Raw genomic sequence first — 24,169 nt, 5'->3', positions numbered from 1 at the left:
GACACAGCCATTGGCCACTGTGGGCTTTTCTTCTGCCAGAAAAGATGCCCGGGAAGCAGGGAGATGAGTTAGGGGCTATTGTAACAGTTGGCTAAGAGAAAATGAGGTCTGAACTGGCAGCCACAGAGATCATGGAAACAAGAAAATAAATGTGTGTGATAAAGCAGATTACATTGTTAGAACTGAGTGGGGGGAAGAGAGGAGGACCCACAGAGGACTCTGGGTATTTTCACCTGGGTGGCTGGGACAACAGAGGGGCTGTGAACAGGAAAAGAAATTCATGAGGACAACAGGTACAAGGTCAGGGAAGAAAGGCTGAGTTTGGTTTCAGTCATGATAAATCTGAGGTGCCCGCCAAACATAAAGGTGAAAGTTTCTGGTGGGGATTTGGGAATAATCGTCATCATAGTTTTTTTGAAATGTAATTGACATATAACATTGTGTAAGTTTAAGGTATACGGCGTGTTGATTTGATATTTATATATTCCAGTATGAGTCATTATAGTAATTTCTTATTACTATATGTCAGGGCCCCATGGGTGGTCAGGCTACACACCCTGGTTTAGGAGTCAGACCTCCTTGAAAGGTGAAAGTTGAAGCTACACCTTCAACTGAGGTGAGAGTGGGTAAATCACTGAGGGGATCTGAGGATAGAGACAAAGACCCCAGGGAAGACAAATGCCTGTATTTAAAGTGTGGGAGGAAGAAGCAGAGCTGATCAATGAGACAGACCCAAGGTCTGGGAGAGTGAAAATCAGAAGAACTCTGTGCTGTTGGGGAGTGGGATGCATGCCAAGAAACGGAGGGCCCCAGGGTGTGTGTGTGGGGGGTGTTTACCAAATGCCTTTAGCCACAGAGGAGGATGGACCTGGAAAGAACAATGCCTGGGAGCATTAGGGAACCTCAGTAACTTTTGAGAGCAACGTGGGGGAAGGAGCCAATTCTGAGGTGATGAGGAGAGAGAGAGAGTGGGTGGTTTGGAAGTAGAGGCAGGGGTGTGGCATCCCTTTAGTGAAAACAGGATTTAAGTCTTACTAACAAGACAGGAGCTGGTACCCGAGCCTCCACAGGGGCTCTTGAGAGTAGATGGGGACCACAGAAAAGGGTGACATTCACTGTGTCCACTTCTCAGAGGACCCGAGACAGAGGACACACTGCCCAAAGGACATCCAGGCAGTGAGTGTGCCCCCAATTACCCACAGTATTGGAGATTTAAATAATTAATTCCAAGTGTTAATTGATTTCACCAATTCTAAGTACCGTTTCTTAGAGAAAAGTACCCAAATGTAAGCCCTACCTAAGTAGTCATCCAGAGAAAACTTGTCATTATCCCATATCTGAATGATCAATCTGGGTGGCACCCGAAATTCAGTTTGGTCAATGCTCCAGAAATGCTCCTAAAATAAGAGAAAAAGACAAACCAAATTACACTGATTACTGGATTCTGAAACCCTCCCTCTGGGAACCCCCAGCATCAAGGCATGGGGCCTTCTCTCTCCTTTGCATCCCCACTCCGAAAACTTCTCCCCTTGGCCCTACCCCTCCACCCCATGTGTATGAAGTACAGTTGGGCTCCCCAGGACATCTCAAGGCCACCAGCTGGGTGACAAAATGATGTTTCCGGCAGTTCCCAAACAGATGCTTTCCTGCCATGTTCCTATCAGTGTGACTTCCTGCTACCACTCCTGGGGCTTGGGGAGTGATTATATCTCCCCCCTGGAAGACCACTATGACTTGTTTCGATTATCCTCCCAAAGCCAGGTGGTCCTAGGTTGGCCCACAACATCACCTGCTGGGGTGTCACTTCTGCTCAGCCACCTTCCGCCCACCCCACATGGATGTCTGAGCACACTCAATTCACTGGGGCACAGATTTTACTCTTTTATCAATGCAGATTTAAAAATCTCTTGGCATTTTTGGCTTTTGAAAAATATTGTTGAGTTTTACATGCTGTGGTCAACTAAGACCCCCAGATCCCTCCTACTAGAGTTAGGGGGAGGGAGACTGGGTAGGGTCCTCCAGGTTCTCACCTCTGGTCCCTGCCTCTGCCCAGGCAATATCAGCCAAAATTAACAACACCTCCACAGCCTAATTACATCTAAGTTCCTCTGGCCCCAGAAGAAAGGGAATTTCCCCAGTGCTTCATGAATTTGAAAGAAGATTGTAGGGTTGTTCTTGTTTTTCAGATGACTTTCCAGAAATGTTCCCCTTTGCAGGGCTTGGAGGGCCTGGTTCTGAAGGGCTGGGAGCCCACTTTGCCTGACCCCAGGCTGTCTGTCCCCACCTGACTGTCCTGTGTGCAGTCATGCTCCAAGTATCACTCAGGGCATGGGGAGGTCCCGCTCCAGATGTGGGTAAACAGGAAAGGTAACTTAGGGCCTACCTTTCCCTATTCCCTCACCTTTCCCACCCCAGTCTGCCTCACCATCTGAAAGTATGCATGGTTTGACATCAGGTTCCCTTTGTGTCTCTAGAAAGTGCCCTTTGAAAACATTCATCTCGTCTGGCACAGAAAAATGCTCACTACAGCATCAGCCCTGAGTAGGGCTAGCAGAGGGTGGGGCCTGGCCAGAGGGGACACGAGGCAGGTCTATTTTGATCAGATGCGAGGAGAGGAGGACTGGGAAGAGCTAGGGAAAGCTTATAAAATGTGGGGCGTAGGAATGGGATGTGGGGGCCTATAAAAGACATCTGTTATTATTGCCTGGCCAGGTTTCAGGCCCCCTTTTTGGGGTGGAAGCACCCAGATTTTTCTGAGGTTTCCCTCTTCCCGTCCATGCAGTTTGGGAAGAACTGACTCCATCCCTAACCCCAGAGCCAGGCCACTCAGCATTGCTTCCCTAGGCAGTATTGGTTGGTTCAGGAATGGGCACATGACCCCAAACAGGCAGAGACACGGAGGCCCAATTCCCAGAAATCTGCTCGACACCACTGGGGTTTTGTTCTCTTTCTGCTGAGGCTGCTGAGAGGGCAGGATGTGGGCTGGGCTACTGGCCACCATCTTGCCTCCCCTAGGGAATGAAGCCCACAGAAGAAGACAGAGCAGAGGGGTGGAGAAAGTGAGAGCAATTTCTAAAGACATCACTTCAACCTGGGATTCAGGTGTTCCTTAAGCCAGCCAACCCCGGACTTCTTAGTAATGTGAACCAACAAATCCTTTTTTTGGTATAAGCCAGTTTGAGTTGAGTTCTGTCACTGAAAGTCTTATAAATTAAGACAATCAGGGCCCTGAACCCTCATGGAAGTGCTTCTGAAGGAGGGCAATTTTATCTACTTTAATATTCTGCCTCTGTTTTGTTAATTAGTCAAACAGTTCTGCTTATCACGGGAAGAAATCGATCTCTCTGTGACATAAACATATACTTGGGTTGTTGTATTAGGTTGGTGCAAAACTAATTGCAGTTTAAAGGGTTAAAAATAATTGCAAAACTGCAATTACTTTTGCACCAAACTAATATATGTTAATACAAGACCCCCGTGTCTATCTACCCTTTATCAATCCTTTCCCCCGCTGCCAACATATTCGGGGAAGGAAAGTTGTGTTCCTTATCCTTCTCACTACAGCAATAACTGTTGTAGCTGTGCAAGCGCCTGCGCAAGTATCTACACCTCTGGGTCTCAGGGTCCCCATCTGTACCAAAAGGGAGCTGGACTCAAGACTGCCAAGGCGCTGAATGGCTCCAACATTCTCTCAGTGTCTGCATTAAAGAGGACCCATGACATCCACTTGCCACAGGCACATTTCAGAGCTCACTTTTTTAGCAACAATACAGAGTTGTTCAGCTGGGAGGTAGTCAAATGGGAAAACAAATCTCCAGTTAAAATTCCCTTCGCCATCCAAGGACCTGTAATGGACATCTGTTTTCTGTTTGTTTTCTTCATTGCCAGGAATCCAGCTGAAAAGCAGAGGCAAACAGACTTAGCTTCGTGTGATTGACAGGTAATCTAGCCACAAAATTGTGCAGTGATTAGGGGAGTGAAGGGCAGGAGAATTAATGCACTTTTCTTGGGTAGCTTCCAGTTATCTACAGAGCTAGGGGCTGATTTATGAAGAGGAGGTGCTCTGCTGCATTCAACACAGGTTGTAGCCAAACAAAATATAATTCCTCTAAAACCAAAGCAGGAAACCCTTTAGACTTCAGTTAACAGGGATAAGGTGAAATTTTCTGGAAAATATCAACAACTTAGCTTCTATTTTGGGAAAGTTGGAGCTTGTTGGCTATGATTTTAGTGTTCATAACTATAACTCATCCGTGTCTGTCATCACTGCTGATAGGCTCAATGAATATGAGTTAGTTCTAAATTTTAGCATTTCCTTTTCCATATTTTATTTAAGTAAACAAAACAGGCATGACTCAAGTAATCTTACTGCTTCCTTTTTTTTTTTTATTACTCTCAGAGTCATTCTGATCAGATTAATGAGACTAGCCAGGGAGATGGGAGCTGTTATTTTCATATGCATATCTATGAAAATTCATTTCTATAAACAATTAAGCATCTTAACTTTTGACGTTTGAAAAGTTTCCTTTGACTTATGCCTGGCACGTAGCAGACATTAATTGAATATCTGTTGAAGGAATGAATGAATGAACTGCTTGGGAAGAAGTTGTCACAACTGGCTGCTACTAGAAAGACTCCTGGTTTGGAAGCAGGAGGAACACGGGGTTTTAGGCTGGTAAAGTGGTTGAGTGCATGGTTCTCAACACTGACTGCACATTAGAATCACATTGGAATCAACTGGGAGCTTTAAAAAATATTTATGCCTGGACCCCACAGACAGAGGTTCTTGGTTGGAGGCAGGCCTCTCTGTGAACTTGCTCTGCCACTGACTCGCTGAGCTTCATCTCCCATCTATCAAATGAGGTTAATGATAGGTGCTCCCTTCACATGGTCCACATGAGGACATAATGGAAGATTGTGGCTTAGAAGGGCCAGAGGGGGAAAAGGGAAATTCTTAACTCGTGGTTATGATCATCTGCCATGAATCAGGTACTTAGTATGCCTTATTTTATTCTTTGCAACTTGTATCACTATCTCCATTTCACAGATGAGGAAACTGAGGTTCAGAGAGGCATCTAATTTAAAGCTCACATAGCCAGTAACGGACAGAAGTGAGTATAACTCCCAATCTGTCTGAATACAAAGTTCAAGCTTGTTCCTCTGCCTTAAAAACCATTGGAGACTAGAAAGTCACATGCTAATTAGTAGCAGTATTAATATGAATCAACTACAATAGTTTTACTTCTTACTGGTCAATTAACTGACTAGATAACTTAGTTGAAAGATTTCTTTTGACAATTAACTTTTAAGCTTTTAAACTAACTCACCAAAGAGAGTCCACACTCTCTGGCTAGGACCTCAGTGGCTTCACCTCCTGACCCACCCCTAAATGTCACCATCATCTTCCCCCAGACTGCTCACTCCCTGCAGCTCTTCTCTCTTTTTTTGTGACTCTTTTCACATTTTAATTTTAATAAAGGTAACTACTCTAAGTGTAGGTATTTGTGTACACAAGTGTATAACTTTGTATGTAATACCCATATATGTACATAGTGCTAGGTATGTTATTTATGCATTATCCATTTTTCACATGTAGTACTTAGATTTTAATTCCAAATATGACATGGTACTTTAGGTTGTACTTTATTCTTTGATTAGAGGAGTTTTCTCTCAGTCCGGTATTACTTGAGTTTGTTTCCCTAACTTGAAAAAAAATATGCTTACGATAGTCAAATAAATTTGCATATATATAATTAGCTGGGATTAGTTTTCCCTGGGGAATGATAATAAGATTCTGAAATGAGAAAGAATGATGAAGAACTTGATGAAACATTCCCTGTTTACCGTGAACCTAAATGACAGTAATTACGTCTTTAACAGTTTTGATTGAAGGCCAATTTCAGATCATAAGTGAAACTTTGTTCTAACTTTGAATATATTAAATTTCAATAAGTTTTATCTTTTTACATATTAAGGAACTTAGTCTATGTGGAGTAGTAATATACTAGCTAACACTCACATAGTGTGATGGTTAATTTTCTGTGTCAATGTGATTAGTAAACGTTATTTTGGGCTGTTTCTGGATAAAATTAGAATTCGAATCGGTAGATTCAGTGAAGTAGATTGTCTTTCACAATGCGAGTGTGCATCTTCCAATCTGTGGAGCGCCTGAATAGAATAAAAGGCAGAGGAAGGAGGAATTCACCCCTATTTCTGCCTCATTGATTGTTCTGGGCCATCTCCTCTCATTCTCCTGACCTCAGACTGGGATTTATACCATTGACTCCCCTGGTTCTCAGGCCTTTCAATTCAGACTGAATTACACCATTGGCTTTCCTGGGGTCTCCAGCTTTGCAAGCTTTGCAGATGGCAGATCGCGGGGCTTCTCAGCCTCCAGATTATAGTGAGCCAATTCCTCATAATAAATCTCTCTGTCTGTATGTCTGTATGTCTCTCTCTCTCTCTCTCCACACTACTACTACTACTGCTACTACTGCTACTTATTCTGTTTCTCTGGAGAACCCTGACTATACACATAGTATTTACTATCTGCCAGGTACTATCCTAAATGCTTTGAGTAACTCAATCTTCTGAACACCCCCAAGCAGTGGGTATTCTCATTGCCTCCATGTTACACGTGAGGAATAGTGAGTTTACTAACTCGTCCAGCTAGTAGGGAAAGCACCAGGGTTCTGACCCAGTTAGTGTGACTCCACAGTCTGGCTTCTTAATCATTATGCTGTTCTACACTCAACATCTATGATCATGGCATAACACGAAAATCACATCAACATGAACGATTTGGAATTGAATTACGCAAGTAACAGAATAATAAAAAACTATGCCACTGTACAGGTTTGACACAGGTATTCAGTAAAGGTTGGTGGAACAAATGATTTAAAAAACATTTCTTCTAATGCTTCCTCTTTTCCATGGACATTAACTGCTGGTAATAAAATATATAGAAAATGAAATTTTGGAAGCTTTCCTTGTGTTTCTAAAGCTAGTTATTCAAGGTATCCAAAAGTAGTATAAACGAACTGTATGACTAAAAAGTCTCAGAAGTAACAAATCAGCTCAATACACTCAACAAAACCCACTTTCTTAAAAGAGAAATGAAGAAATAGTCATCAGTTCTTATAGTCATTAGATACCTCTGCTCATAAATAAGACTCATACAGGTTTCTCTTTCTGCTCTCTGCCTGTCCCCCTGGAGCTTCCTAAGCAGATTGATTAATGAGATAAAATAACTTCTAATAACCAAGGATCCTAGAGTGAACACCTTCAATATTGAAAACTGATGAGAGTGAAAGTCTGTTCCATTCCCTGAGTTTGTCAAAGGCGCTCGCATGCTAACCTTACCCTTTGACATAGATGTCGCTCATTTCCTCTCCTGTGATGCTTTTCTCATCCAAGATAACATCCTTGGTATTCCAGATGATCACACGGAGGTAGAATCTGAAAAGAGCACATTATGAAGGTGCTTATTTCCCTGGTCCTCCAGCAAGACTCCAGTCCAATATAACAGGGTCTCAAGATTACTTACTTCTTGGCTTTCCGGGGTGTGATGTTGAAAGGAGGACCTGGTGGCCCCAAAGTCTTGGGGAAAACATCGACCCACATCTGAAGTTTTCCCTAAGCCATTTGAAATTGAAGAGAAGTGGTTATATTATAGGTGGTAGAGACTACAATTTTCAATTTTCATTCTTATTTCCTAGGTGAAACTATTTCTTTGGGCCTGCTAATTTATTAGTCCACACAGAAGGCAAAAAAAAAAAAAAAAAAAAAAAAAAAAAAAAAGAAAAGAAAAAGAAAAAAGAAAAAGAAAAAGGAAAAGAAAAGAAAAAGTAGAAGAGCAAATCAGGACAAATCTTGTATCTTCAATGTCATTTAGGCCAAACACTCTCCACTCACCGAGGAGTCTCTGTTGGCTGCATGTGCCCACCTGTATTATAGTCTGAGTCTTCCTTGGTTAATAAAAACGAGGGGCTTCCCATCACTAGCACAATCCCCAACATACACCTACGACTTAGAGTTGGGCCCTTCACTCTCAGAACAATTCTCAAGCTGTCACTCTAGTCATCATCATATTGTGTACTTGATATCAGTCCCAGTTTTGTGACACCCAAAGCTTTCTCTACTTACCTCAAGAAAGAAAATAAAAATAATGTAAAATGGTATTTAATTTTGTAAAAAACAAACAAAAAAGACTTACAACATAGCACTTTCAAGGGAGAGAGTCACATAATGGCAAGAACATTACTGTTCCCCAAAGTTGAGGACTCCCTGACCTTTGCCCACTAGTGCCCCCGACCTAGTAGGAGGTGTTCAGGAATGGGGAGCGTGACAGCCTGACTGACACTGGGCCGCCATCTTGGTGAGGCCCCACTTAGCTCTTTGCTGCAGACCAGGCCCATCTATCTGACTGGAATGTTCTTCCAGACAGACGAGGAATGCCATTAACAAGCTATATCAACCATATGAACTAATTTAAATTCCCCAAACTGTTTCTGAATGTTCTGTAGACTCTGCCTTCATGACAAAAACAGACTGGTTTTTAAGAAGGTTGCCAAGGAGACCACTAGACTGGCTTCTTAATGCATTGAGAGCAAAATGAATTAACTGGAGCTCTTGAAAAGAGATATATTTTACTGTGATCCTGACTGTCTTCCAACTAATCTCTAGGGCTCAAAGTTCTATAATACATCAAGCACGCTGCAGAACATTAGGCATCCAGGTGTCTCCTAAGACCCAGTCGCCGTCTGTCTAACGCGGTAGGTAGAGGTGACGGGGGGCCAGGTGGTGGTGGTGGTGTGTGTTGGTGGATTCCCAGGGAGAAATCTCCCTTGCTTTGTAATTTCTTGAGATTTTATTCAATTGAGTGGTGGGAGGGGAGAGAGGGGGAGGAATAGGCTCTTTAGGGGAAGGAAGAATAATAAGAGAAGGAAGAAATGAAAGTGTGGGACAGGATAAAAGCAAGACGTGCGTGACAAAATCATCTAGTAAGCCCAGGCCACTTGTGGTCACTTTTTAGAGAAAAGCGTGTGCACAGTTCTGCTGTCCGTGTCAACAATATTTGCGTTCATTAGATTAATTTCTTAAAGTGGAATTCCCTTGCCAGCTGCATCAGAACCCTTCCAGGTACTTGATAAAATTGAGATTCCCAGCCCCACCCTGGACCTACTGAATCTGAATCTCTATGATCATAGCCTGGCAGTCTTCATTATAACAAGCTTCCATGTGGATGATTTTGTCATATGCCATGTCCCTCCTTGCTTCTCTGGAAATTGCTCCCTAGCTTCTGGAAACTAACCATCCCCATCACACTCCATATAGTCTCTGTGATGAGCCGTCGTGTGCACTGCAGCACTGCTTTTTTTCCTGGCTTTTTGGTCAAACGGCACCACCGCACCCAAGCTGGGCCAAATGCAGTTGCTTTCCCAGGCCCTGCCCTCTGGGCTCTAGTCAAGTGGTCCAGTGATGGGCAGTTGGGCACAAGTTGGGGAAACCCATCCTTTCCACGTTTGGAAGTAGATGGGACTACATTACAACCCAAAAAACCTCAGAGACTGTCCACAATATTCTAATGCATGGGAAGGTACCACAGGAAGAGTATAGACTAAAGTAGAGTCAGAGAGAGAAATAGACAAGAGAGGGAGAGATCCAAGTTTGTTCTCAGTCAGTCTCCTGTCTGGATTTAGTGAGTTACCTGAAAATTCTTACAATAAATTTCCCTTTGGGGTGAAGCTAATCTGAGTTTCATTTCTATTTCTTTTGTGTTTAAAAGTATCCAAAAGGAATATAAGAGGCAAGTCCATGTCAGCTATTGCCATTGCATTTGGAGCGTGGATGGTGGGTTTTCAAAGGTAGGGAGACCCTTTACCTGGGAGATGTTGGGCTGGAAGGTGCTGTGCAAAGTCCTTGTTTCCACATGTTCAGGGACCAGCCCCTGAGTCCTGAGGATGTGAAGGGCAAGACGCTCGTCAGGGGCCCCAAGGTGCTGGTGCAGGATTTTGTTGGCTTCTGGAATGGAAAGTGGCATTGAAACTGGGATGGGTATCGGAAACAATTCAGCCAGATGACCTGAGGGGCTTTCAGCACTTCCTTCCAAACTTTGCAAAATGGCCAGGCAGTGTCAGTGTGCAAACTTCTATTTGTGAAGGAGTCATTGATAGAAGTAGCTCCTGACCGGGGCCCTGCCTCAACCAGTTTCCCACCTGACTTGTGGGCGGCCAATAGCAAAGGGACCAGAACACACCAGAATGTGTGAGAGCAACCCCTGTTTACTTTGTGGCAGAGGCTCACAGCCAGACTTTCTTTCCTAGACTCCCTTGCAGTTAGTTGTGGCTAGATGACCAGGCTAGGCTACTGTGTAACGCAGTTGGAAGTGACATGTGTGTAACTCCTAGACCTGGCACATAAAATCCTCCCACGTAGGATCCTATATGTGCCTTTCTCTTTAAGATACAGAAGAACATAGCAACCTTGATGCCTGAGCTCAAGAATAGCTAGGCTGTAAGATGGAAGGGTCTGAATCCACTTATTGAAAGAGGGCCACCAACCTGTAGGAACAGCTGTTTTGAATTTATGAGAAATACACTTCTATTGTGTTAAGCCACTGAAATATGTAAGTTCAATTGTTACAGCAGCTAGCATCCCTGTGGCATTTAAAAAACATAGCTCCCACGTTTTCTTTGATACTCCTCCCATTGAGAGGAGGGGTCTATGTCCTCTCTGAGTCTGGAGACATATTCAACCACTAAAGAAAGAATGTTGTATGACTTCTGAGGCTAAGCATAAAGAGCCACGTGACTTCTGCCTGGTCCTGTTGGGGTGCTCGCTCTGGGGGAAGCCATCTGCCATGTAAGGAGCCTGGGTACCCAGAGATTGCCCTATTGAATAAGCCTGAGTAGGTGCTCTGATTGCCAGCCCCAGGTGAGCTCCCAGCCAAGAGTCGGCATCAACTGCTAGCCATGGGTCGTGAGCTATGACACCCTGGACATCCAGCTCAGTTGAGCCTTTGGATGACATCTGAGAGCAACCAACTGCAGGAGTCACTCCAGTGAGAAGTGCCCAGTTGAGTCCTTCTTGAATTTCTAACCTACAAAACTGTGAGCAAAACAAAATAGTTGTTTTCATAACAAATTTTGGAGTGATTTGCTACGTAACAATAGTACCTGGAACAATCCTCATGACTGATACACCTTTTTGGGGTATCGTTTGATTATTTGGAGGTACTCTTATCTATGAGTACTTGCCAGTTTATTCCCAATCCCTCTGGCAAGTTCTCATGTTAATAGCAGCATCAACATTTCTTGAATATCTAATCATCCCTGATATTGACTAAGTCTTCTTCAAATGGAAAAACAAAGTATAGTTTCTTACAATGTCAAGAATAAACAGTTGAGGGTCAGAAAGCACTTGCACTGCTGTATGTCCGCTCAGCTTTCTCTGGATATCCCATGACCCCTCAAGGCCAGTCCCCCTGACATCCCTGCTGGCAAGCGCTCCCTCCTTACAAAACACTAAATTATCCTGTAGATCTTAGGCTCTGTTAGGCTTATTTCAGTCTTTGTCATAGTGCAGCTAGCTGTTTATGTGTCAGGACAGACTGTATTCTAAATTACTGCTTAGGAAAAAGCAAGACCTCAAGGTTGTGAGCCAGATGTGAACTTAGCAGATTCTTTAAACCAACCCCAAGCATCCCTGAGTCTTCTCAGAGAAGGGCTAGAAGAATGATGACATGAACTTGGAAGAGAAATGCTTGCATTATCGTCTGAGCACTTTTGCATTACACGGAAATTAATTACTAGAACTTTGTGTTCAAAGCTTGAATGACTATGACCCAAAAAGGTCAAGTGAAACTTAAGACAGACAAGAAAACGTGTCCACTTTGACCCTTGACATGACAGTAAAACTCTATTATAATGGGGCTTTTGTTCGATTGTCATGTGTGTGGAGTGCCCTGTGGTATAATTCAGGTACTGCTCTACACATCCCTGTCCCCAAAGCAAACCCAGTAACAGAAATGGGTTTGTAACTGATTTATGTACTTATATGTACCCCCAAATTATACTTTATAACTGGCTTGCAATCCATGGCAACATGCTTACCAAATTCATCCAAACTGTAGTCTCGTCCTCCATATCTGATTCCACTTCCATCTTCGGAAAGGATGGGTGGTGGGAAGCCTTTGAATCTGGCTACATTTTGAAGCAATTGTGTTGGTCTCAATTGATCTCGCCAGGTATTTACTCCAGAACTGTGAATAACATCCCACATCTGGAGTTACTGCAGGGCACACACAGGTTCTTCTTGGATTCACACACACATATTCACATACTTATAGGTACCCCCATACAGCAAAGGAGCCAGGAATGTGCTCTACACTTTGGCTTTTTCTAGAAATCTACTTCAGAGACCCAAAAGGTACAATTATTTTGGCCTCAGCCAATTGATCCTTTCCATCCCCCTCAATTTCCTCCTCTAAAAAGGAGGAGTTTGACTGAGATTGCCCTAATCATAAAAGGCAAACTCATCAATTAGAAACTGCAGCTATATCTCATTAGGTACTAGAAAAGCACTCAGGTAAAGAGGGACATCACAAAATTGATCAGTTGGCGGAGTGGGAGAGGGAATTCCTGCCATCAAACATTGCCAGCCCTCAGTCCCTGGCAAGGGGGCACTCAAAAAACCGGGCAGAGAACAGTGGGGTTCTCTGAGCACTGCTCCCTATGCTATCCCGGCAGAGCACTGCACTACTCCAGGGGCCAGTGTTTTACACAGACTTCAGTGTGAATGTCGCCCCCTGGAGTTGGGCAATGCTATGGCCTGATTCTCCCTAAGATAATCCTATTATGAAAACCAGTATATACCTGACTCAAAGGAGCAGTGGCTCCATGAAGACAGGCATTGAGGAGAGAGAGCCAAAACTTCCCCAGGTATTAATATTAGATGGAACAAAATGTCTACATTTACAGCCAAAGCAACTTACACACAGTACTGCTCAGGTATGCCACAGTGGGACCCGAACCGCGAAAGGAATCGGTTTTCCAGATCAATAATCGTTTCTCCCACTTTTTCATCACGGGTAAAGGTGTCGTAATCATAGACAGAAATTTTCAGATCTTTTTCTTGAGGTAAGTAGCAGGTCAGTTCATACATTCTAAATTAACAAATGCAAGGTTAGAGTCTCCACGATCCCATCCAGGCTTCTCACAAACACCAAGATTCTGTACAAAGACTCCGGAGGCAGTGGCTGTAGTGCTGGAGGAAACATCATGACCAGGATAACCAGGTGCGTGGGGGTACTTGACAACTAGTACATATTAGTAGTAAGAACAATAAGAGATTATTCACTTGCTCAGAAGAAGATCATGGGCCTTAAATACCTAAGTTCAAATCCCAACTCTGCTGCTTACTACAATGTTTCCCTGAAAATAAGACCTAGCCAGACCATCAGCTCTAATGCGTCTTTTGGAGAAAAAATTAATATAAGACCCGGTCTTATATTAACTTTTGCTCCAAAAGACGCATTAGAATTGATGGCCTGGCTAGATCTTAATTTCGGCGAAACACGGTAGCTGTGGGACCCTAAGCCAGTTAACTTCTCTGTGCTCAGTTTTCTCATCTGTAAAATGGTGATAATAATACCTACCATAAGGGTCAGGTGAAGAAATGTTTAGAAAGCCTCTGGCATGAGTGAATCGCTCCAAACCCAAAAGCTATAATAATAATTATTAATTATCATATTATTAACATTATTATCACATGCCTATTAACTGGGGCTCCCAGGCATCCTACCCAGCTGGGTGATTAGTAAGGTACAAGCGCCCCGACTCACAGTCCCTATCTGTGCCCCTGCTCTGTTCCCTCTTCTGCCTCAACAGAGACCCTCCCATGGAACATCCTGACTCACCCCACAAGAGCATGGGGGTGGGGACAGTGTGAGTGGGATGAACCAACATGGCATGATATGCAGCGTGCCAAGAAGATACCCACTCTCCTCCTCGGCACTGGATCTGCCACTGATTCTTAAAGGCTTTTCTATAGCATCCATATTAAAATGCAAACACATCTGAGCGAGATAATCAAATAGTACTTTCTGGGGTAGGTGAGCAAGGTGGTGCCAGTTCTGAGAGGGAGATAAACTGAACAGCATTAGCTCCAGAAGGGTGGGGCTTGGTGCTGTATTTGCACTTTCCACAGAGGTAGGGGTCCCATAGTAGGTGCTCAATAAATTTCGTTAGCAGGAAATAGTGAGAGGCCCCTCCCATCCCTCCTCTCTCTCTGTGCCACCTCCCCTTCTCCTTATCCTTTGGGGGTGTGGACTGGTTCCTGCCCAAGGAGCCAGGAATGTGAGCAACAGGGTGTGTGTCAGTGGGGCTCTGGAGAAAAGCTTCCAGGATGTCTCCTAGATAAATCTCAGCAACTTCTCTAGCCTGCTGCAGCCAGGCAGGGGCCTATAGGAGGCAGGTAGCCACATGAGAAAAGGTGCTTGAATCATGACCACACATGAAGCACTGTATCCACATGTGCCCCATAGCACCACTGTTACAATATTGGGTTGCACACAACACAGGTAATATGTGTCCCTTGAGAAAAAGAATTCTTTGGTCAAATAGGACTGAAAAACCACTTCTTTTGGCATTCTCTGGGCAAAGCAAAGGCTCTGAAAAGTCCTGCAGTTATTTTTTTAACCCAGGTGTCTTGGTTTTATGAAGAAATACCTTTTTTTCTTAGACCCCCCAATGAACATCTTTTGGAAGACACTCACATTCTATTGAATGTGAGCTGGAGGAGGCCATAAGGTGGTAGCAATGTGCTGAATTATGGCTGAGGACATAGGAATTTTGCCGCTTCCTGAATTCTTGTCCCAGAGTCCCTGAGAGTCTCGTTGAGAAGAAAGGCACCCCTAAGACTGAGGCCAGGGACCAGAATTGTGTAAGGGGTCGCAGAGCCGGCATCTCCTTGGCCCCGCTGGCTGGATGGGGGGACGTCTGCATGCACGCCAGACAAGGATTGGCGAAGCAGACCCTGACAGCCTCACTTCCTCCCCGGGTGGCTCTGAGCAAGACTTTTCCTGCCACTTAATTAAGCTTGTGCTTGGCTCCCCTGATACAAACAATTCAGACAGGGCCGCCTTTCTCCCTTAAAAGCTGGCTTTCCCTGCTTCCCTGTCTCCCTCACACGGAGCCCTCCTTCCTGCCCTGCGTGCCTTTTCCTGTCTAGACCTCAGGGCTGGATCAGCGGAAGAAAAGGAAAACGATCATACTGCTGTGCCAGAGGATTACTTCCACTCCCTGGCCCCGGCACGTGGCCTCAGGGTGTGCAGTACAGAGGGTGTGCGTGTGTGTGTGTGTGTGCCTGGGAGCTGAGTGAGCGTGGGGTCCCCTGTGGGTGAGTATTACGGGAGGTGAGCCAGGGGAGAATGGTGTGTGTGAACCTGAGAGACTTTGATTGAGTTACAAAGACTTTCTTGTGTGTGTGTATGTGTGTGTGTGTGTGTGTGTGTGTGTGTGTGTGTGTGTGTGTATACACATGAGAGGAAGAATGCTAAAGGGCACAAGCCAACAAACATGAGTAGAAAAGAAGACGATGGCAAAGTCAGAAATTAACAGATAGGCCACACATCAAATAAGAACAAAGTATTCTCCCGCTTGGCAAGGTTTGGGGAAAATAACACTGTTTCACAAATGTTTTGTACAAAGAACATTTTTCTAAGGTGGTGGCTTTGCCATGAATGTGAAGCATTACCAAGGGTGTTGGAAAAACTTGTGGCGTGGGAGTCAGGCGTTTCTACCGAAGTCTTGGCCTTATCATGTACCAACACTGACAACACAGCTCTGGGGGCCTGTTTCCCTTACCTGTAAAGTGGGTGCTCATCCCTACCCTGCCCACCTACTAGGTTTGACACGGAGATGAAAATCAGATGATGGCAGCCACAAAGAGTGCAATGTGGAAACCATGCAGACTCTGGAGTCAGATGGCCTAGGTTTGAATCCTGACTCTGCCTCTTACCAGCTGGGCACATTAGGCCCTGATTCTGTCTGTGTCTATTTTCTCTGTTGTAAATGGGGTAACTAGCATTGTGAGATCTTTAAGAGGTTTTATATAAACAGCTCAAGGTAGCATTTGCACACAGGAAGAGCTCAGCTAATAATAGCTCTTGTTAAATGCGGATGTAGCTTATAGCTGAAAAACAGCAGTCCTATTTAGAGGTCACTCTTACCCTTGAGAAAGTACTGATGAGGTCAATGGAGCAGCCCAGAAACAAGTCTAAAGAGGCAACGATAAAGAACATCATGGTATTTCAAGAATCCTGGGGAGCAGGTGACAGAGAGAGAGCAGGACATTTTGACCCCATCACTTTCTGTCCCCACCTTACCCTTGATAATAGGGTCATTAATACAATCACTGGATCAAAAGGGTAGAATTGGAGCATCGCAGAAAACAGAGCCCAAGCTGAATTCAGAGAGTAAGAACCCCTGTAGCTACAGGTAAGTCTCCCTGCCAACTTTTCTTGTCTAGAACCTACAAACGTATCAGAATCCTGGGTCTTGTACCACCCCACTCCTGCCACCCCTGCCCCCTGGTCTCAAGGCACATCTCTCTCAGAGGAGCCCACCTCATGACTTGGTTTTATTTTCTTCACAGCACTTTTCACTTCCATGAAATTATTTGTGCATGTTCATATTTACCACCTGCCCTGCTGAGTAGAATATTTGTCGAGTTCATAGTCATAGTTTCAGGGCCTAGAATGGAGCTCGGCATATATCACATTCTTAACACATACGCTGTAAAGAAACGAATGACAGGAAAACATTTAGAAGTGTACTTTACCTTCCGAAAACCGGGTTGAGAGTGTTGGGAACGTAGTGGTCTCGATCTTCAATTACTTTTCTGCCCAGTGTTATTTTTATATAAGGGTCACACTGTGAGGACAAAACAGAGGGCATGTTTTGTCACTGTGGGGTGCAAGTTTAAGTCAGTTTCTGGGACAGACAGAGGTGTGCCTCCACCCCGACTCCCAAACTGGTGAAAAGGTGGTGACTGTGGCCCCTGCATGCCGCAGACGAGGTCTGAGCAATGCTTCTTCCCTTTTGGCAGCCCACAGCCAGCACACGCCCTTAGAGAAGCAGTGTGGGTGAAGCGGCCGACGCAGGGAGGAGTGACAGAGCAAGTCTCCTCCGAGGTCACATCTCTAAATGAGAAGGATGAACCAGAGGATCTTAATGCCTTCAAGCTCTTAGAGAGACGCCTGTTGGGACAATTCGCTCCTGAATACATTGTTTGGATAGAGTATCTTTCCCCTAGTGAGATAACAGAAGCCCCCAAAGAAAGAACATGACAATTATTGTGGTTGATGACTGTAATTATCCTACTACCAGAGAGAGCCCCACACCCAAACTCTTACCAAGCCATTGTTGTCCTGGGGCTGGAGCTCTAAGCCTCGAACAATGTAAATCCTAACCGTGCATTCCTGTGGGACGCTGTCAGGTAATTCCCGAAACTGCCTGGGAGGGGCCGGCACGCTGGGGTCATCTGACAGGGGGTAGATTCTAAAGGAACCCTAAGAGAGAGAGAGAGACACATAGATGTACCGACAGGGCCCTGAGGGACCTGGGCAGAGGGCTTCTGGGCAGTACCCTCCTTCCCCAGGGCATTCCTGGGATAGCCACCAGAGTTGTGTGATTGGTGAAGAAGGGCTGCCTTTTGTGAAAGAAACAATATGCATTGCACTGTGCATATTTCCAGTAGGAAAAGTGAAATGATGAAAAAGTATTTACTAGCTTACAGGGGTGAAGAAAGGGCAAGGCAGAAGCAAGGAGACCAGGCAAAGATATAGGCAAGGGATGGAGGTGGCTCGGACCGTTATGAAAACAAAGGACGTGGTGAGGAGCGAAATCCTGTACATATTTGGAAGGTAGGAATAAAATGATTATTTTTCAAACCCAAAGTACTAAGATGATTTCCCTTTGTTTGTATCACTCTCATAAACCACCTCCCACTGCCAGGCAAACTCTTGTTCATCCCTCAGTTCTCAGCTGAAAGGTGTCACCTCTTCCAGGAAACCTCCCTGACTGCCCCTGGGTTGGGTATGTCCCCTGCATGCTCACATCTAACCCTGCACTCACCCCTGTCACAGCACTGACCTCTGTGTTGTAATTGTCTATGGTCTGCATTCTTCACTAGTCCGTGAGCTTCCTGAGGGCGGGAATTATGACTTGTTCATACTTGATCTCCAGGACCTAACACAGGGCTGGGTGTGTAGCAGGGGCACGATTCATATGTATTTTGAACGAATAGCCATCAGGCCAGCTTGAGAGGCCATATATTTCATCCTGAAACCAGCTTAAGAGACAACACGTAAGCTGGATTCAGAACAGGTGGGTCTCAGTTCCAGCTACATTCATTCAGTAAAGCAGCATGAAATGAGCACCTACCATATGCCAGGTATTGGGGACACAAAAATGAGCTCAAGGAACCCATTGTGGCACAGGGAGGTTGAATAGGTTCGACTCTCATGCCGTCTTTGGTTGCTTGGTGGCAAGCTGTAATGGGAAGGATTTTGAGACCAAGTGTAGGGCATAATGCTCTGATTGATTAGCTATTGGAAAGGGTTAGGAAGTAGCATCACATCTGCCATGGATTTGCCAACTGTAGTTGGAGGGAGGGGCAGTCATGAATGCAGACACTTACAATGTGAAAGGTGCTGTAACAGGGGCAGGAACCCAGACCTGTGGGAGCCTGGAGTAGGAGTGAGTCACTCTGCCATAAGCAATCAGGGAACACTTCACAGAGAATGTGACATTGGAGCTGGCTTAAAAGAATGAGGAGGAGTTTGTCCGACTACAAAGCGGGGAAGGAAAGGCATCCAGGGGAGGAAGAAGAGCCTGTCCCAAGGTTCCCGTTGTGAGAGGACAAGGTGTGTCTCAGGCTTGGAAGAGGGCCTCCCGAGCAGGCGGACACGGTGGCAGAGGGGCGCGGTGGCAGGGGAGACAAGTAGCTAGGCAGCTCGTGAAACACTGGCTCCACCTTAGGAAAGAGTTGAGACTTGATCTGGTGGAAACCCAAATGATATCGTTAAGCAATCAAGAAACGTGACCAGATCTGGTTGCGTGGAGAATGTGACTGGAATGGGATGAGAAAGGTGGCAAGGAGAGTCAGTTGAGAAGTTGCTACAATGGTCCTGCCGAAAGCCTGGGAGGGGGCAGTGGGCATGCCCCCTGGGAGCGGGCAGTTGGAGAGGGTGAATCTACAGGATTCAGGACCCGTTGGCATGAGCAGGGAGGAAGATACTGAGAATGGCTTTGAGTGTTCTGCCTCTGACCACTGCCGTTACCCGTTTCCTTGTTAGCACCTTCAGAAAGCATCTTTCAGATGTCAGGGGACATGACCCTGCCCTACAGGTTGATTGTCCTTTATCCTAGGTCCATAAAGAAAATAAAGGTGGATTTTAAACAGGACAAACACATATTTTACTCACCTTAAACTCTCCTACCACAGAAGGGTCTTCATTCTCATCTGATTTGCCTCGATACAGCTTGAAAGTGTCGGAGAAGTCTGTCAGGCCCTCAAATTCTGTTACATCCTCTAGTTCACAATTATATATCTGAAAACCATCAACAGATTCTTAATTTCTCATTAAAATACAGGTGGAGTCTCAAAATCAAAAAGACTGACGATACTAAACAGGCATGACGATGTGGGTGGAACAACTGGAACTCTTCCTTTGCTGGTGGGAAGGTAGGAAGACACAGCCACTTGGGAAAAAGGTCTGGCAGTGTCTTACGGAGTTAAATTTCCATCTATTCTATGATGCAGGAATTGCATTCCTAGGTAATTATCCAAGAGAAATGAAAATGTGTCCATAGGTGGTACAAGACTATCCATAGCAGCTTCATTACCAGGAAAATGGATAAACAAATTGTGGCATATCTATACAATGGCTAAAAAGGGACAGATTACTGTACACGTGACAACATGATAGATCTTAAAACTACGGTGTTGGGCTAAAGAAGCCAGACATACACAAAATGCACGCTGTGTGAGTCCATTTATACGAAGTGTAAAAACAGGCAAAAACTTGTCTATGGTGATAAAATCAGATCAGTTGTCTTGGGGAAGGATGGAAGAGTGTGGGGGAACTGACTAGAAAGGGATACAAAGGAGTTTTCCGTCCTGAGGGAAATGTTCTCTGCCTTGTCTTGGTGGTAGTTTACATAGGTGTGTACACTGATTAAAACTCACTGAATGGATGACATTATGTATGTAAACTATACTTTGATAAAAAAAACTAGAAGAGGAGGAGGACGAGAAGAAAGGATGAAGAGAAGGGAATAAAGAGGGGAAGGAGGGAAGGAAAGAAGGAAAGAGGGAAAGAGGGAGGATGGGCTGTGGGAGTGGGCCATCAGATCAGTTTGATGCTGGTGTTTCTTAAGCTGCACTGAGATGATATGACCATAACATGAAAGGATGTAGGTTTTTCCACTTGATGGGGAAAATCATTTTTAGGGCTAGATACTTCTCATTTTAAAGTTTTTCTTCTCCTATGCATTGTTCTGAAAAGTTTAGCATTTGCTTCTCCCTGGGTGCATGACAGTCTGAAAAACGGAATGAAGAATTGGAAAACCCAAAACATTAACAGAAAGATCACAGATAGTCAGACCGGCCTAGCTCAATAGTTTCTTTTCCTCCTAGACACACGTTGCCGATGGTTGTGATCGTATGCTACATACATGTAACAGAATCAACTTTTTAGCTAGTAAAACCAATGCCCATTTGGAGGACAGAATGAGGCATGTTAACATTTCATGCTTTTCTGCAAGAGCACCATGACTTGTAGGTCTCCCTGGGTCAAAATGGACAATTGTTGGTCTAATTAGTGTGGTACCAACCCATTCCCAGCCCTCTGCCAGATGCCCCTAAGCTCCAAAGTGGCAGTCACGGTACCATAAATCAACAGCTGTCGTCAAGTCCCTAGAAAAGCCGAAACCGATTACAAGAGGGCTCAACAGGCGGCCAGAGGTGCTCCTGGCCCCTCCCCATCAGCACCCACCATTGGACCTTTTGGTCTTCTACTTAGCATTGCCCATGGCCAGTTTTAGTGAATGTTGATCCCCCACCCACAGCACCAGAGGCCTAGGTACCTTGAGTTTGGAATAGCCTTTCTGAATATATGGTCCACATTTTTCATGTTCCCCTGTGGAAGCATAAAATTTACTCCACCAGTCAACGATTTCTTCCTCCTAAAGAAAGACACATCAAGATGCAAAAATCTTTAGTGATGACCTAGATTTCCAATCAATGCAAGAAAACCCATATGTAATAGGTAAGAGAAGTAGGTACTTCTGAACCTGAAACAGGCAAGATTATTTGACTTTTGTTTGCATGCACAGTAGATAAAGCATTCACGATTCTTCAGCCGGAGGTGAAATGATCCTTGGCCAATGATATGTGGCTTTAATGCCCACAGCTATACTGGATGATTTTCTTAAACCCTATAGACACAATCAATTAATTTGTCTGTTTTTACTTTTTTATCCTCTCAACTTCATAGTTACATATACAGACTATAGATTAAAATAAAATTTCCAATATATGTTTCTTACTATTTCATTTCTGCAGCCCTTTAGTCAGCAATGCCTTATAAAACAAAGCTCACGAAGCTAAGAGTTGGGAAAACTGGTTCTAACTCAAGTTTCATCCCTTACGTTATAAGTCATACCCTCATGTTATAAGCCATACCAGCTTGAGCAAGTTGTTTAACATCTCTGAGCATCAATTTCTTCATTCACTGAATGGGATGGTAACACTACCTGTCTCCATCTACCTCAGAGGCTTGTTTTGGAAATCAAATATCAGTTAGAAGAAAGAGCTTTGTAAATGATAAAATGTGAAACAAAAGTAAGGAGGCATTATGGTTCATTCAGACCAGTGGCTCCCAGCCTATCCTTGGAGATTCTGATGGAATCAGCCTGGGGCTGGACTTGGGTACCCAGTATGCTTTCCTAAGTCCCCAGGCGATTCCAATGCACAGCCAGTATGGAAAATCTCTGGTTTAGCTGGGTGGTTCTTGGTTGGGAAGAAGGGATAGCATATCAAAGTCACTTGAAGAATATTTTTCAAACTGCCAAAGGCTGTACTTTATAGAAGGCTGCTATAAATCTCACTCAGATTTATAACAAGAATAGATCCTCATTAGGCCCACCCATTGCTTATTTTAATCATCCTGGGAAAGCGTGATAATGCCAAAAATACAGTTTCACCTGCAACATAGCTTCCTATTCAGTCTGGGGAGAAGGAAGAAGGAACACTAAAGAAAGCCTATGTCTTATCTCTGTACGGTAATATGTATATGCGTGTGTACACACACACACATACACGCATGCACACTTATTTCCCCTTTATGGGTCAGTAACCAACCCTGGATTTTAAAAAGTTTTCTTTATATATCAGCTATAGGAAGAAAATATATGAATCTTAAATCTAGTGAAATATGTACAACAGTTACCTTTTCTGTCAGCTGCTCATCACATGTACGGGCAGGAAGAGGGCAAACCATATAACAGGTCACACAGATACGGAGACCCCATGAGCATGAGGTTTAAAGAGAAACAGAGAAGGAGAAATTATTTTTCATGCATGCTTTATATTATCAACATTTTGATGGATTATTTAAATTATTCAAGATGATCTCATAATTAAACGGACCTCACTAGTTTCTTCTCTGAAAATGTATAAAAGGGTTACAAACAGTGTTAAAATGAAAGTCTCAAAGGGAGTCACCCACGTCCCATGTTTTCAATGGAGTTAGAGCGTCTCATTGTCCCCAGCACAGTGGTCACACAGGAGGGGCGGTGCAGCTGCTCATCTCCTTGTCCCAAACCTTTCATTCCATTTAGCCCCTAAAGTATATCCCCAACTTGGCCTAATTCTTATCCCTTCAGAAACTCCTGTCACAAGGTGTTCATGTCTAGCATGATGCACTTTCGTCCTGTTTATCCCCATGCCTACGTTATAGCATCAAATACATATCCATCCATCAAAACTGCTCTAAGATGTCAAGTTTCTCATTGGCCAAATGCTTCCATTTGAGTTTCTGCATGGAGAATACACCCTTGATCTCAGGAATAAGAGAACGGGGAGCTAGGATGTTGGGCTTGAGTTTTCTCTTGGTACCTGATGGAAAATTAGCCAAGCTCACCCTTGGGGGAAGTTTGAAGGATTGCTATCCGGACTCCCTCTCTGAAATCCTAGCTTCAAGTTCATTTCTAATGTGCAGACGGAACAACCCCTCACAACTGGCGCTCCCTGCAGCTGCAGTGTGGGGCAGCCCCATGGCTTCTTCTGTATGTGCCCCTTGGTATTTTCCAGATTGACTTTTGTTCAACACATAGAATTGCCAAGAGAGGCAGAGAGGCTGATAGATGTAACACTTCTTTCTATTAGATTCATACCAAAATGGGATTAAAGATTAAATTGTTATAGCCGAATTAAGATTTTGGAGAGAAGAATTTTATGCCAAAAGTGCTTTCACATTCTGAATGGTTCCTGAATTCAGATTTTTAAGAGTCTGTTTATTCACATCTATTTTGAGCGCTCTGCACTCATGTCAAAGAAGAGAATAGTTCGTGACTTAAAAGGCATTATTCCAAACAAACGGCTGATTTAAAATTTTAAAATTAAAGTGGGAGAATTCACTCACTCCCGCTTGCTCATTAGTTCATATGAAAAGTAACTGGAGCAACGGAAGTAACTTGCTTTATCATATCCAAATGGCACAGAACAGTCTCCCCTTTCAGCTTAAAATAATCCCATTTGTTTCGAGATCAGCTTTCACTCCAAAATCTGCTAATAGAAAGAATCTGAGATGAGAATTCAAGTCTTTAGACCGAGGCCCCCCGAAGTCCCAGGCACACACATGCATTTTCTTATCATACATACATGCACTGTCGTTGGAGAAACCATTTTGCCGAGAGCTGTTGACATACTGCTTAAGCACTGGAATTGGAAGGCAATTGTTGAAATGGCCATGTAGGAATGTCCATGTCATCTGGCTAGCACTTAAGACCAATGTGCCCCAAATTCGTATTTCTCACTTTTCTTGTAGTAGTGCTGAGCCCATTTGTTAAAGGCTCCCCGTCATCATAGGGTGTGGGTTTCT

At 44.2% G+C, this 24,169-nt stretch overlaps 1 protein-coding gene across 3 annotated transcripts in view; it reads right to left on the bottom strand.

Moving 5' to 3' along the window:
• Positions 1-24,169, bottom strand: part of MYOF (myoferlin) — a 134,035-nt gene that overhangs the window by 5,725 nt on the left and 104,141 nt on the right. For 2 of the 3 annotated variants that reach the window (XM_088791948.1, XM_088791947.1), the window contains 12 exons: positions 22,517-22,528; positions 21,153-21,251; positions 19,490-19,615; positions 17,417-17,572; positions 16,843-16,934; positions 12,995-13,165; positions 12,114-12,262; positions 9,884-10,023; positions 7,547-7,635; positions 7,363-7,458; positions 3,755-3,896; positions 1,298-1,397 (listed from right to left, as the gene is read on the bottom strand). In XM_088791948.1, the coding sequence (XP_088648074.1) occupies positions 1,298-1,397; positions 3,755-3,896; positions 7,363-7,458; positions 7,547-7,635; positions 9,884-10,023; positions 12,114-12,262; positions 12,995-13,165; positions 16,843-16,934; positions 17,417-17,572; positions 19,490-19,615; positions 21,153-21,251; positions 22,517-22,528 (1,372 nt within the window). Of the gene's footprint in view, positions 1-1,297; positions 1,398-3,754; positions 3,897-7,362; positions 7,459-7,546; positions 7,636-9,883; positions 10,024-12,113; positions 12,263-12,994; positions 13,166-16,842; positions 16,935-17,416; positions 17,573-19,489; positions 19,616-21,152; positions 21,252-22,516; positions 22,529-23,949; positions 24,007-24,169 lie in introns of all 3 variants that reach the window. The other variant, XM_088791949.1, reaches the window with a different exon arrangement.

The sequence above is a fragment of the Rhinolophus sinicus genome, chromosome 15, assembly GCF_057876585.1.
Source record: "Rhinolophus sinicus isolate RSI-liver-muscle chromosome 15, RSI-T2T, whole genome shotgun sequence".
Lineage (NCBI taxonomy): Eukaryota > Metazoa > Chordata > Mammalia > Chiroptera > Rhinolophidae > Rhinolophus > Rhinolophus sinicus.
This window is presented reverse-complemented; position numbering and strand designations above follow the sequence as displayed.